Below are 13,971 nucleotides of genomic sequence, written 5' to 3'. Positions count from 1 at the left end.
TCCTCCTGCTTCTTGTTTTTTCCATTTCTCTCCTCATCTTTAAGCTGTTTTCCACATCTTGCTACCTACAAAACAGCTAAAAGGAAAATCCATCTGGGTAACCTGTGGACACATCTATTTGTACAAGATTTCAGCTGCTTTGAGGGGTTGTTTTGTTTTATTAAGCTGGAAAACCAGTTATGTGGGAAAACTAGCATTTTGCACACGTATTTAGGAAGGTAGGATACTCTATTTCTGGAGATGCACAGTCAAGAGCTGGGAGATTTTGGCACTTACTGAAACAAATAGCTTTTGAACATTTGAAATTGCTCCTGAATATATTTTGATTACAGTGTGAGCATGATAATAAAGGAGTCCCTTGAGAGAGAAAAGATTTGGATTCATATATTAATATCGTTTGGCTGGGAACTGATTATCTCCCAAGCAAGAGCTGTTGGGTTTCTCATTGATAATGCTTTCTGCTGGCTTGCGGAAAGACTCAGAGTCAGGGTTGTTCTCTGCAAACTGGGTGCCGAGCCCTGCGTCAGGCAGAAACAACCAGTTGCTCCCACACTGGTCAGTGACAATCTTCCTTTCAGCCTCCAATGTGACTTTTGATTTTGATCCCAGACCCTTGGCATTTCGCTCTTCTTTCAACTCCTTTTCTTGACTCCTGTAGGCATCGCTGGCGTATGCTGTGATTCCAGATCCTAGCACTGCCCATCAGTTGAGATACGCTGGGTAGCAGTATCAGGTCTGCTAACACAGGGAAAGATACCAGTTTATTACACTGTGGTTTATTGCACTGTCTTGGGGAGTTCAGGAGGAGCTGGACCTTCAACCAAAAGACTTTCCTTCTTTTTAAAGGGGTTCTGAAACTTTATTCTGCATTTTTTTGGATAGAGACAGAAGTCTTTCTCTTCATTTTGTGCCTTGTGATCAATGGCTGGGTTTGTGGACATGGTACTTGTGTAAAAATGTGAATATCTTTCATTTGTTGTCCAAAATAAACCAAGTTTCAGAAATTAAGAAGGTCTTGGAGCCCTGCTACAGGCAACTGACAATAAACAGAAGAGAACAAGTCAATACTTGCTATACCATTGTTAATTCTGCCAGATGCATCACAAGTGTTTTGATAGCTGCATGATTTTTTTTGTTGTTCAAGCCCACTTCCGGGGCCAAGATTTTTAATACTTTATTAAAAAATAAATACGTTGTTACTGAAAAAAAGCTGTAAATGAGAGGCCAGCTGCCCTTGAAGTCTTAGTACTCAGTCAGCATTCTCCCCCAAACTGTACACTCTTCTTTTTTTTTTTTTTAATTTCATAAATTTTAGAACAATATGATGATTTTTGAATCTTTGGCACTGACACAGCTAATATTACATTATTCTTTTAGAGCTTTAGAGATTTTTTGAATGTTCTCAAGCTGCAAAACAGTTCCCCCATTCGTAATGTTAGTACAGTTCATAAAAAAAAAATCCATTAACATTAATGAGGTAGTTAAATAAAAAAAAAAAAACACTATAAGAAAATCTCTAAAAATTATATAGCTGTTTTTCTGCTACTAGTCACACAGGCACTGTTTATAGAAATTCAGCAAGTTTCTTTTACAAAGCTGGAACTGGAGCATTGAAGAAAACCAAAGCTGAACCTTGGCCTCTGTTCCTTCAGAATTGTCTTTAAAAGAAAAAAGTAGAAAAAAGGGAAAAGTTTTGCACTCTAGCAGCTTCATCAGCTTCTCTCTCCACAACAGTTGAATGGTTTATCAAATATATTGTGCAGCTTCTTCATCCATTCAACAGAGACAAATCTGCCTTTCATTTCTTAAACATTATTGGGAAACATTATGTAGACATAATGTAAAAATTAGAGAACACAGCAGCACCACCATTTTGTATGGTCTAATACAAAGTGTACACTCTGATATAGTCAGTAATTAAATGGCTTTTAGATGGTCTGCAAAATTAGAGCACCCTGATCCTCTGGATCATTTGTTTACCTTCATCCTATATGCAGCACAGTGAAGCTTATCGAGTTCATCCAGGTTACTAACAGACATAAAATCAAGCACACGGAAAAACTGAGAGGGCTAGGGCAGAGTTCGGAGTCAACTGAAATGATTTTGCCTTTGAGAAATAAGGCATGCATACCTAATAGTAAAATTAGGATAGCCTTGCAAAAGGAAATATATGTAGGTATATGTATACAGTCTCATGCTATTAATTAATTTGTCTTGTAAAGGGTAAGCACTGTTGAAAGTACTTTAAAAAAATTACTAACAACCTCAGATAGAGGTTGCTGTCAAATAGAACAGAACTAACTGCGATTGAGATCTGTAGCAGTAATTGATATAAACATTGACATTAATGCTGAGATACTTACACGGAAGAATTCAGCACCTCACAAACCTCTTTCCATGCAAAAACTGACCTTTTAAGCTAACAACAGAGTTGCCTGCCTCTTGCACAGGAACTCAGCACACCCATCACTGCTTTTTCCCAAACTGTCAGAACAAATCACTTTTCATCCTTTTTCTATATCCTTTTTAGGACAGTTGCAGCTCATGATAATGGTAAAACAATAACGAAAAGGAATACAGTTAGTTCTTTAATCAATAAAATGTCCTTTCCTGAGTCTTGTCTGAATAGTTTGTGCTAGAAATTGGCTGAGATTACTGCAAATCAGTATAATAAAATAACGATGACCAGTTCCTTTGTAGAAAATGAAGCAATAAAGAGCTTTTGTGTTAGCTTTATGTTTTTATTGATAGATACCATACTGGAGACCACACACATTACTGTTGTCTATGAGAAAAAGCATAGCTGTTTCAACAGACAAAAAATAATGTGCAGTTGATTCATCGGCCCCTTTAAGAGGACTGGCATCTGGACCACATGCACTTCAAAGTCAAATGCTATACTGAGATGTGCTGCTTTGAAGTACAGCTGCTGATCCAGACAAATTTTGGAGCCTAAACCAGCATATGAATCTGCTGTACTCTGAAAAAAAATCTATTTCAGATGCCAGTTTTGACTCATTTTAGAAAATTGCTGTCTGGATCGGCTGAACTTCAAAGCAGAACATCGCAGTGCAGCATTTTCCTTTGAAGTGCAGCTAATCCAGATAGTGAGTTTTCTACCCCCTCCCCTTTTTTTAAGTAGTTAAAATTGGCATCTGACCTTACCAGTATTTCTCCTCATCCTCTGCACATTCTTCTTCCCTTTTCCCTTATTTCTTCTTCTTTTGACCTCCCTGAAAAAAACAGCAATACTCACTATCTTGTTAGCTCCTGTGCTCCCAAAGCTACCATAAAGAAGGTGGTTGTGGGAACAGTCTACATCAAGTCACATAATGGACAGTGGCCAATTACTGCATATGGTTTGCCATAAAGTTTGCTAATAAATAATGCTTAATTTTACCATGTAAGACAAATAAAGCACAAAATAAATCTCTGGTAAATGTTTGTATTCAGAGCATTGCTAACCCCATGGTTCTGCTAACTCATATTAGTGGTCATGAGCACAGGTTTTAAAAGTAGCTGAGCTTAATAGCATTTCAACTTTTAGAAGTTTTAAGCTATTTTGTCACAGAAAGGTCTCCTTTGCAGCCAAGTCAGGAGGCCTTAAGAAAATGGTTTTACTGGAGAACGCACATGATTACTACAGGCAGAGTCCACACAGCTTCTGGCAAGGGGAGCCAAGGGCAAACGCAGAGTGCTCACCAGGACAGTACAAAAGAGGAGCTAAGACCTGGTTGGCCAGGAGGACTTCCCTGCAGTGGAGTTGACCATGTTTCAAAGCAATCTCTTCCTTACCCATATTGTTGCCCATTCCACGATGTAAGGGAGGCCAAGGGGAAGGGATTTCCCTCTGGAGAAGTGCAGAAAAGTCAATAAATTATTCTTCTCTCTTAGTAAAGGCAAATCAGAGAATGTGTTCTTCATATTGAATACAGTCATGGTGCTGGCTGCTCAAATAACCAGCTACTAAAGAAAAGTCTTGAACATACTAACAGCATTCTATATTACACTGACCCATCAAAAGGTTTTGACCTTGCTGAGAGGTACTGAATCCTGGTGACTCATTTTTGCAGGTGGCTCATTCGATCCTCACAGGAGTGAGGAACCTCCAAGGAGAAGGAAGCAGGCTCAACAGTCCTCAGGACAAACCCAGAGGAACAAGAACATCTGGTTTTATAAAAAAAAAAAAAAATCCTGAAAAAAATTTAAAAAGGGTAAGCTCTAGCCCTGGACAGTGTTTGTGGATTGTATTTGGAAGAGGCTTATATTTCCTGAGTACCTTAAGTCCTACCAAAGCAATGTCACTTTGCAGACAAAATGCGGGAGCAGGGTGCGGAGCACATGGAGAGCCACAGCACCCGCTGGCCTGCTCAAGCCACACACACAAGGAACAGACACGGTTTTCCTAACCCCTCTGTGCTCAGACCTCTGCAATAGGCATCACCTCACGGGTCATGGGTGAAGGCAGCTGATGTTTGTGAGGCTTGACACAGAAGCCCATGGGGACGTTAATTGTTACTACTCTCCTCCTAGCTGCGAGGTAGTAGGATCCATGCCCTTACACGGAACGATGTAAACAGGTGACAGAGAAAGTAACTGCTTATTTTATGACCGCAGTCAAATGAATGAAAATCTATCATGCATTTCAACATTGCCACAACCTAAATTTGCAATAAATCCAGATGAATATTACAGGGGCACCCTTTATTCTGACAGTTCCCGACTTCTGACTGAGTGAGTTTGCCACTCCCAAGACCTTTTAGCAATGCTCCTGTCTTATACACACATAAGGGATGCTCCCATTTAATACTAAATTAAAAGGCAAATCATGAAGAAATGTTGAACTCTTTTCAAACTGCAAAGACAAAGCAAAAAAGCCCACCCAAATACATGTTAGTACAAGAGGACAATTTAATGACAGCATCTCTCATTTGCTGAGAAATAACTCTGGAGAGAGAAAGGACTGGGCAATGACCAGCATTTTATTTACACAGGTCATGAGACATGTCACTTGGTGATCTGTTCTTGTCAGGGAGTCCTTAATTAGAAAATTCCTAGAGAGAGCTCCTGCTCCTACTAGGTGCTTATTAAAATCTAAAGACAAAAGGAGTTAGTAGAAAAGCCCAAGGAATGGACAGACAACTCAGGTTACACTGGAAGGCAAGAGCCAGCTGCTGCTAGCATAGGGAGAGGCACTCAGGATGGGATGCTGGATTTTGAATGAAAAACTCTCAGTGCTGTTATTAGTGAGTATTTTTAGCATTAAAAAATCTAATTGGATATATATAAATATTTTAAGCTTGTTTAAAAGACATTTTATGGTTTGCTTACAGTAATACTCCCAAGCTTAATGTAAAACTTGCTATAAAATATTCAGCAGCCTTTTTATAACTAGTCTTAACAACAATTTAAAGTCTTACTGTTTTATTTTTAATTATTTTTAAGTCCATGTATTTTAGTCCTCAGATAAAAGGAACAGGCGTTTGCAATTGTAATTGAAATTGTATTCTGAACTATTTTCAGAGGCTTTGGTGAATTGAGTATGGGGGGCAGAGAAAGGAATTTCCTCAGCTCCTAACTCCCTCCATTACTGGAATTCTTTAATTTTAGCTTTTATTGCCTTTTTAGAGACCAGGCTAAGCCCTGTGTTTAAGATCAAGTTTACCATCACACAGTAAATGTCATCTATATCCTCTGTTGGGGATGTGGGGGATAGGACTGTAATCCTGCATTTGCTAAAAGATAGCCTCATTCCAGCAGGCATTTGTGATTTCTATCATCTGTGATCAAGATCTGCGTTGCACACTGATTTTGAGGTCTCTCTCAGATACTTTTAAAACTATAACCATAACCAGTTTTATATGCATTAAAAAATACTGTAAGTATCACTAATCTGTAGCCTGTCTGCTTTGTAGCTGGTGTGGCTGGGACTGAATTTCTATTTGTTTATTGATACCTTCCACTGGTATGAAGACGAAGATGCTTACATTTATACACGGATTATGCTGGGAGTAAGTACGAGTTCGATTGATAAAGAGCTCCACAAGAAAAACTTATGCATAGTCTTATTTTATTTACATCCTCCATAATAATATTTCTGATGCTTCAACAGTAATTTTCCCATATAACAGTATTATGTTAATATAGTATCTTCTTTCTTTTGCTCTTTCTATAGCAAGCTTGTAATTTAATTTCTTTATACTGTTATACGTACAGTCAACCCTGGCTTGGGCAAGAGCTTCTGCAACGTGCCTTAATTTTAACTGCATGCTAATCCTGTTACCAGTCAGTAGAAACCTGATTTCATTCTTAAGAGGAGCAAGCATTGTAAGTACCATTTCTCAAATAGCCATATTATCCTCCCTTTTTATTTCCATAGTTCAGCAGTATTATCCATATCAAACATTTTCCAAGGAATTTTAATTTTTGATAGAGAAGTCTGTACACTATTGCCTAGTTATTAACATTTAAATTGTCAGTATTCATGACTGAAGAGAAACAAATGGCTTGTTTAATGCAGTGCTCTGAATGCAACACTGATTTTGGCAGCCTCTGCATAGCATGGTGTCATGAAGTGAAAAGTGAGGAGCTACAAAAAGCGGACATAATAATGCAACTTGGCCAAATGGAGAAAATACGTATCCATCATGTGTATCCTGTGTAGCTGCAAAGTGAAAATTGGAGAGAGAAAATGTGCAGATAGATAAAAGTGTCATAAAGATAATAAGGAACATGTTTGAAATCTTCTGTCTGTGTGGCTGCCATTCAGGTCTTCCTTTCTTGTAAACATGTGTTTTTGTAATGGAGTGGTCATCTGCTCAGAGGCATCTACATTAACCTCACCATTACGCATAGGAAATGCTTAAGGCTTTAGCTCTACTGCTATAGCTTCAACTTGGAGTGAACCATTAGAGTCAGAGCAATTCCAATACCACATGGTTGGGTAAAAAATCACTGATCACTTCATGACTCCAAGAACAACAGGAATATAGAAATCCTAACATTAATTTATTTTATTGTAAGCTGGTTCTTATTTATTTAAGTTCTGCCTCTTCTTTCCATCAGGGTTAGAGTTAAATTTCCAGCAGTCTCTAGGCTGGGAATCAACAGTGTTTTATAATTGATTGAGTCCAGGAGCTGAGCGTCTAAGAAAAAAAAAGGTCTTGTTGGACTTCTGAATCAGTTTGTGAATTAACATAAAATATTTGCATGCCCACTTAGATGCTGAGTAAGAACTCAGAGAACTGAAACTCTTCTTACAGATAATCAAATTTTGCTCTTCTGGACGGTATCCTGCTCTTGAGGAGCATGGTACGGAGCAACTTGACTGGCTCCAGCATGGTCAGCACAGGGCTGGATCCAGTGCCTCTCCGAGGAGGTGCTGTGTCTTTGCACTGCACCTCATGGGGCTCCAGATTTTTGGAAGAGCTATTAGCTGGGAAACAATGTGGATAAATGCCGGGATCTTTGGCATGGCACTCTGCCAGGTCAAGCGAGCAATCCAGACACCCAGAACACTGTTCAGAGACTGAATTAGGCCCACAAGGACCGTCTAGGTTCCAGCAGAGTGTTGTTAGTTTTGGCTGGTGGCCGCCTGCCCTGGCCCCAGGCTGGCTTCCAGCAGGCAGAGGCACCCAGCTGGCCATGAGCACATCACCGTCCAGCGCTTCCAATAATGGGAAGACAGCTCAGTAACACATAAGCGTACAGCCACCTGAGGTCTAGACAGCCTCACCCTCCTGGGGTGTGCATTTCATGAAAGCAGCAAAATGTTTCCACTGCGAGCTGGCGCTGCCAGTGGTTCAGCTGTGTTTGTGAAGCTAAACCTAAGCTTGAAAAAGAAGTGGTGGCCCAGCCTGGTGTCCTTATACCAGCAAATTAGTTAATCATCAGCCCGGAAAAAACACGCACAAATCACAGCGGCAGAGTTTTATCAAACTTGGTTTTGAGCCCCTACATAGGCTGAACAGCTTAAGAAATCCTTGAGTGTCACTATGCCGAAAACAGTTACCTGAGCCCCAAAGGTAAGGCTAACCCAAAACTTCCACTGAATTCCTTCAACATTCCATTTTTAAATGTACTGAACTCCTCTCTTCTCCTCTCCAAAATGCGGGCTGTAAATAGTAATAGGAATGATATAAAACAAGGTCTGCTTTTTCACCAAGTGCTGTGGAGGAGCACTGAGGAGACAGCTCGACAAAAACATCGCATTTCACAAGATGGTTGCCTATGGAATAGCTGTAAATGCAAGTAAGCTTTATTTTTTTTTCTTCTTCTTTGCCTTTGAGCTGTTTTGACTTTCACAGTGATTCTGCATCATGCTGTAATCCCCATCAGCTCTGAGACTTGCTATTTTAGTGCAATCATTTGGTGACTGCATCTTTAAATAGGTGTAGGAGTCCCATCTGATTAACCATTTGTAACCTTTTCTGCTTGAGAAAAGTTTGACTGTTAAGTCAATAAACTTTCAACCTGGATAGTAACTACTAGTTGATACTTAGTTAATGTGACCAACTTGTGTGCTCTTAACATTTTGTGTAAATAACTTTCATTAAATCCCTGAGAGTAGACATTTGGGGAGACGACATAGCATTAGTCTGATTTCCTAAGGAACTGGTGCTTATGAGTCACACCGCTCATCTGTCCACCAATACATCTTCTTCAATAATTTTTCAAGTCAGTAATAAATTTAATTTGAATTTGAGACAAGCAGCTGTCTCAAAAACATTAAATTCCTAATTATTTTTTTTAATAGGTGATGGGTACAGGGAACTAATGGTGCCCTTGAGGGAATAACTACATCCTAAGATGAAAAATTACCTGTTCTGCTGGTCCTAGTGACTTACTGAGCTACGGGTGTTCGTTTGCCTGGCTGGGAAAAAGACATGGCACCTTCCTGTTCCTCAAGTTATTAAAGGACCTGGAGAAGACCAAAGCTTGTACGAGTTCAGAGGACATGAGAGGAACAGGAGATAGTGTGGGGAAGAGGGATGTGCAAAGCAGGAAGAACGAAAGGGAGTATGAGGAAGGACATAATCACATAGAGATGGAGAGGTATCTGGGGCAGATAATTCTCTTAGAAAACATGAAGGAGACAAAAGAGTTAACCAGGGTTATTTGCAAGCATAAGATGTTGCAGGGTAACAGTTCTATCCCCAGGCTGTCAGGGGATCCTGGTCCCAATATTTTTTTTCAGTCTACATGAAGGAGGTGCTTTTGCGTGTATAGGCTGTTAATGTCCTGTGCAGTGAAACAAGAATATGAAGTCAGGATTGCCATCAGGAATCAATAGCTAAAATTTGTCCTTTGTATGTAGAATTCAGAGGGGAAGGCCGGGGGATGAGAAAGTGCATCTTAAAGTGTATTATGAAGATTTACTTATCTGTCATGTCCATTCATTTCAGAGTTCAGTTTCAGTATAAAGCAGATTCCTACAGAACGCAACATTGCTTCTTTAATTAACAAATCAACCCAGGAATGGGTTAACCAACTTCTACTTGGTGTATAATTTGTCATGCTCCAAAAAGAAAGCAAAACTGCACAGTCAAACCTTTTATGTGTTTGGTTTTTGCATTCATATAAAAATGTTTGCTCGTGCATTAAGGTGGACAGTTTGGGAAGTGCAACTCTATCAGAAAAATGATTACTTTATGGCTTCAGTAATTCCAAGGCAAAAGACACAGGAGCTGATACGAAATGACAGAAAGCACCATTATTTAATTCTGTCACTCTCTAAGGAGAAAATGAGGGTTCATTGTTGGGTTGTTATCTGGGTTGGGTTTTTTCCAGGATAGGAAATGGACAAATAGTTGATGAGATATTTGAGGAAGAAAACAAAATACAGGGAAGTCTAATGAACAAAACACGACAACTTATGAACTCCTGCTTCCCTAACAGACAAGCAAGAAACAAATATCAAATTTGGGAAAACACTACATTGCTGTATAGTCGGACTTTGATAAAGAATGGACAGAAACTCAGTTGCCTGAAATTAAATTTCAAATTCATAAAAAAAATAAAATCTACAGCACATACTGTGACAGAAAAGCAATGTTTCAGAGTAAAGAGGTACCCACAAGTATATTGAGTCCCTTTTTATAAAATTTAACAGTGTTAAAATGATGTGTAAATAGATGCCATTTTCCTCTCAACTGACACATTATTTATCCGAGTACTACCTATATTGCCTTTTGTTACACAAAAGCATAGTCAGCTCCTATTAGTCTATTGCAATTTAGTAATTCTTAGTTAAATGAATGTTCTCCCCTGTATGATCAATAGCCTAAATGTGGCAGCAAGAAGTTAAACCAATTTGCAGATCACATCAGTGAGCTTACCCCCACAATATAAAATTGTAGACTCCTTTATTATAAAAGTAACACGTATTCATCTCAGCTTGCCAGGTGGTGTTATTCCAGCATATTTATTTAATAGCGTGCTAAAAATAGTCAGTGCAACATTAGTATTGTCTGGTTTCTAACAGGCAGCCAGCTCAGCTGAGGTGCGTGTGGCCTTGGAAAAACTACATCTGTACCTTTAATTTTTCATCAGCTCTAATACAAATTCAAGAGCAGGCTTTAATTGGTCAGGTCATAAAGGGATATAATTAGAGACTAGTGGAAGAGGGAAGTTGGAGGAAAGAGAGAGAGTAAACAATGCTATCTATAATCAAGGGCATCATTGAAAATTCAGTAAAGGGAATTCTGCTTAGTTTGGCTTCCTGCGTTCTGCATGCCTGTCTGTGATAAGAGCTGTCTGGGAGTTATTCACCCACTAATAAATCTTCCTTATAGACCTGTAACTCTGCTAGAATAAAATCATAGTTTCATGCACTCTCAGTTTGATCAGTGCAAATCATTCTATGCTTCCTAATGCAAAAGAGACTTTTCAATTGAGAGGTGGTTGTCTGAAACCTAAAGATATCTACAAAAGATAGTAAATAATGTTTTGTACAACTCCTCTCTCTTACTGCATTGTTTGTACCCTCATAAGAGAGTACATTCATACATTTTCTCATACATTTTCCGAAGTGAGCAGTGTTGGGGGGATAGTTTTGTTGTTTTGTGGTTGGTTTTTTACTTTGGTATACAGTGCACATTTTGAAGAACAAACTGCTTCTTGTGTTTTTTTGATGTTTGCAGAAAGGTGATATAGACATATTGTTCCAACAGTCTGTTGAATTATGATATAAATAAAGCTTAAGCAATTAAGGGAAAGTAGGGGAAGGACAGCAAGGTTCTTTGTAGTTAGGCTGCTTGAAATGGTGGTTCTTGCTCCTTAAAAATTCCAGCAGTGTGATTTTCTTTAAAAACATGCAAAACAGAGACAGAACTATAGTGATGCCAGGCGTGTTCGGCTTCTGGGAAGCATTGCGAAATCTATAGCTAAAAATACTAGAACACCTTTCCATTTTCAAGCACATTTTGGTAGTGGTGGCTATGCGAAGGGCTTTGGTGATCTGAGTAACATTTTTGTGTAAGCGATGAAGTTTTCAGGAAAGCAGACGCTTATCTTCAAAAGAGGTTTAGCTGATATCTCAGTGTTGTACTTCCAGAAATTACAGAAAATCAAATTTCCATTAAATTGCTTTTTTTTTCAGTCAGATTGTTTAAATCCAGACTTGTAGAAGGAAACGACATTAAATTAAAGATTATAAGCTTCCAGCTAGGATAAAAAAATGGTCCAAGTCATGTTCTTCTTTGATTTTTATAACCATTCTAAAAAAAAAAAAAATCCAACGCAAGTATGTGTGTGGTCACTGTTGTTGTAATTTTTACATAACCTGCACTTTTGTAGTCCACACAGACAGCACGAAGCTGAATTGAAGGTTCTGTGTAACTAGAAAAGGCACAAGGCAGTGGGTGGCAAAACAAGCCGGGTTTGGTCAGGGACAGAATTCCTCATGCCTGGGTCAGCTGCTTGCAAAGCCCTTCTCTTCATTGTGGGCAGAAAGGCCAGGATTTGACCCTTTGATTTTAATATGATGGGCTGGTTAACCAAAACATTGAACTGATAGCAGCAAGCTCCAATTTCATTATTATCCTGTACAGGCATGCAGAAAAAAGAGAGAGTGAAATCTTGTCCTCAGATAAACACATGCAATTTCTGCTTAGTTCAATGAGAGTTGTGCATGCTTCACTGAAGGCACAATTGGCTGAATAAGACTAGCTAAATCGACCAGACTTTCAAGATAATTTAATTACATCTCTTTGTATTTAAGAATATGTACAGTAAACATCATGCTCTAATAGCAACCCTTTTCCTCCCTCCCTCCTTCCAATAAAACCTTTTATTTGATCTCAGAGGTGGACTAGATAAAACATCTTGGGGTCAAATACAAATTAATGTATGTTAAGTGCTTCAGAGGTTCCAGATATTGTTAAAAACAACAGTCAAAATCCTTCAGTCTTCATGCACACTTATAAAAAAGAACTTTGTTTAAAAGATTGCATGATTTATTCCATACTTTATATTTGGTTGTGCAGAATGAGGAAAAAATTGAACTGAAAATCCTGAGATGTAATACCTTAAACTTTGCCCTCATGGTTAACTTAGATAAGTGGTGCCGGGGAAAAAAAACCCTAACTGTTGTAAGTTTAGATTTCAGAAATCTGCATATTAATTTTGGAATTGCTTAGTAAATTCTATACACTGCAGATGTAAAGGACCTTCAGAAAATGCACTTTAGGGATGTAAAATATTTTAGCTAATGGCAATGTATCCAGTGCCAGACTTTTTAGTCTACTACAACTATTGTACATTAAATGAACCACATTGAAAATGGAATTAGATCTTTGCATTACTCTTACCATCCAGCTATAATTCACTTTTAGATTGCATCATTTTTTCCCAGCAGCACACAAAAAATCATGAGAATTATTAATCTAATAACACTCCAGGTGATATTTAAGATCATGGGAGACTCAGGTAAACCAACATATTCAGTACATCATTAGTTTGAATGTTAATATTTTCCAGTGCATCATTATAGTCTGTACGTTAACAGCTACCAGAATAGCTTGCAGAAAAGACCTCTCCTGTTCATTCTGGAAGTCTTCTGCACTTTTAATATCCTCTACCTGTTAGATGAAAGCTGGAGGGAATGTCACCCTAAAGGGAAGACATGGTAAATCCCAAAGAAGAGGGTATGATGATGTTTCCACTGACAGTAACACAGTAAAGCAGAACAACATGTAGATGGACAAAACAGTGTCCTTTAATAGCCTGCAGAAAAACCTTACTAAGTTAAGCCGCAGAAAGTGGATCTCTTCTTCCACAGAAAAGTTGCAACACGATTACCCTTCATTAAACCTCAGGCTTGAGACCTTCTTGGGAAGCTATGTCTACTCAACCCACAGTTTTTTTCTGTTTAAGACTGCAAATACTCCGCTAGGAAATGCGGACCTCTGTCTGGAAGAAACTACCACCTCATTTTATTCTCGACACTCTACATATACCAGATAGCACTAGGCTTCCTGCAGCTGCTGACATGACAGGAATTTGTACAAATCATGTACAATCCTGCACTTTGATGAAAGTGCAAGATTTCATAGCCTTCTAAACAACAAAAATGTCATCATTTCACAATCTGCAGAAAAATCCATGGGTTTTGAAGGTGAAAGAGAGAATGTTATGTGTTATGCTCTGAACACAGATTCGAACCACCACCTCTAGCCAATGTTGCTGTTTTAAGTGAGCAAGGATATTCCAAAATTTGCAGTTTATATGCTGCAGGGACCCCTCGGCAGAACAACGCTGTGGATCACAACTGTGCAAAACTCACCTGGTCCCAAGGCTATGGTGACTATTATGTCATATTAGAGTTATAAAGAGCATCCTACAGGTAGGGACAAGAGGCACAATTGCGCCAGTAATCACTAGCAGATGCCAAGATACAACTGCTCAGCAGAAGTCCACTCCGATTCATTGTCAGGGCTTTCCACTCTTTGAAAGTTTTCTCTTCTCTTTCCC

At 38.8% G+C, this 13,971-nt stretch overlaps 1 protein-coding gene across 1 annotated transcript in view; it reads left to right on the top strand.

The window, feature by feature from the left end:
* The first annotated feature begins 5,201 nt into the window (after positions 1 to 5,201).
* The window catches only part of NOX3 (NADPH oxidase 3), a 39,382-nt gene continuing 30,612 nt past the window's right edge, over positions 5,202 to 13,971 (top strand). Inside the window, exons 1-4 of the mRNA XM_009887611.1 lie at positions 5,202 to 5,246; positions 5,916 to 6,011; positions 6,217 to 6,327; positions 8,166 to 8,250. Coding sequence (XP_009885913.1) covers positions 5,202 to 5,246; positions 5,916 to 6,011; positions 6,217 to 6,327; positions 8,166 to 8,250 — 337 coding nt within the window. The remainder of the gene's footprint in view (positions 5,247 to 5,915; positions 6,012 to 6,216; positions 6,328 to 8,165; positions 8,251 to 13,971) is intronic.

This window comes from Charadrius vociferus, unplaced genomic scaffold (genome assembly GCF_000708025.1).
Source record: "Charadrius vociferus isolate BGI_N301 unplaced genomic scaffold, ASM70802v2 scaffold176, whole genome shotgun sequence".
Classification (NCBI taxonomy): Eukaryota; Metazoa; Chordata; class Aves; order Charadriiformes; family Charadriidae; genus Charadrius; species Charadrius vociferus.
The sequence above is the reverse complement of the archived record's forward strand: the minus strand, read 5'-3'. Positions and strand labels throughout refer to the sequence as shown.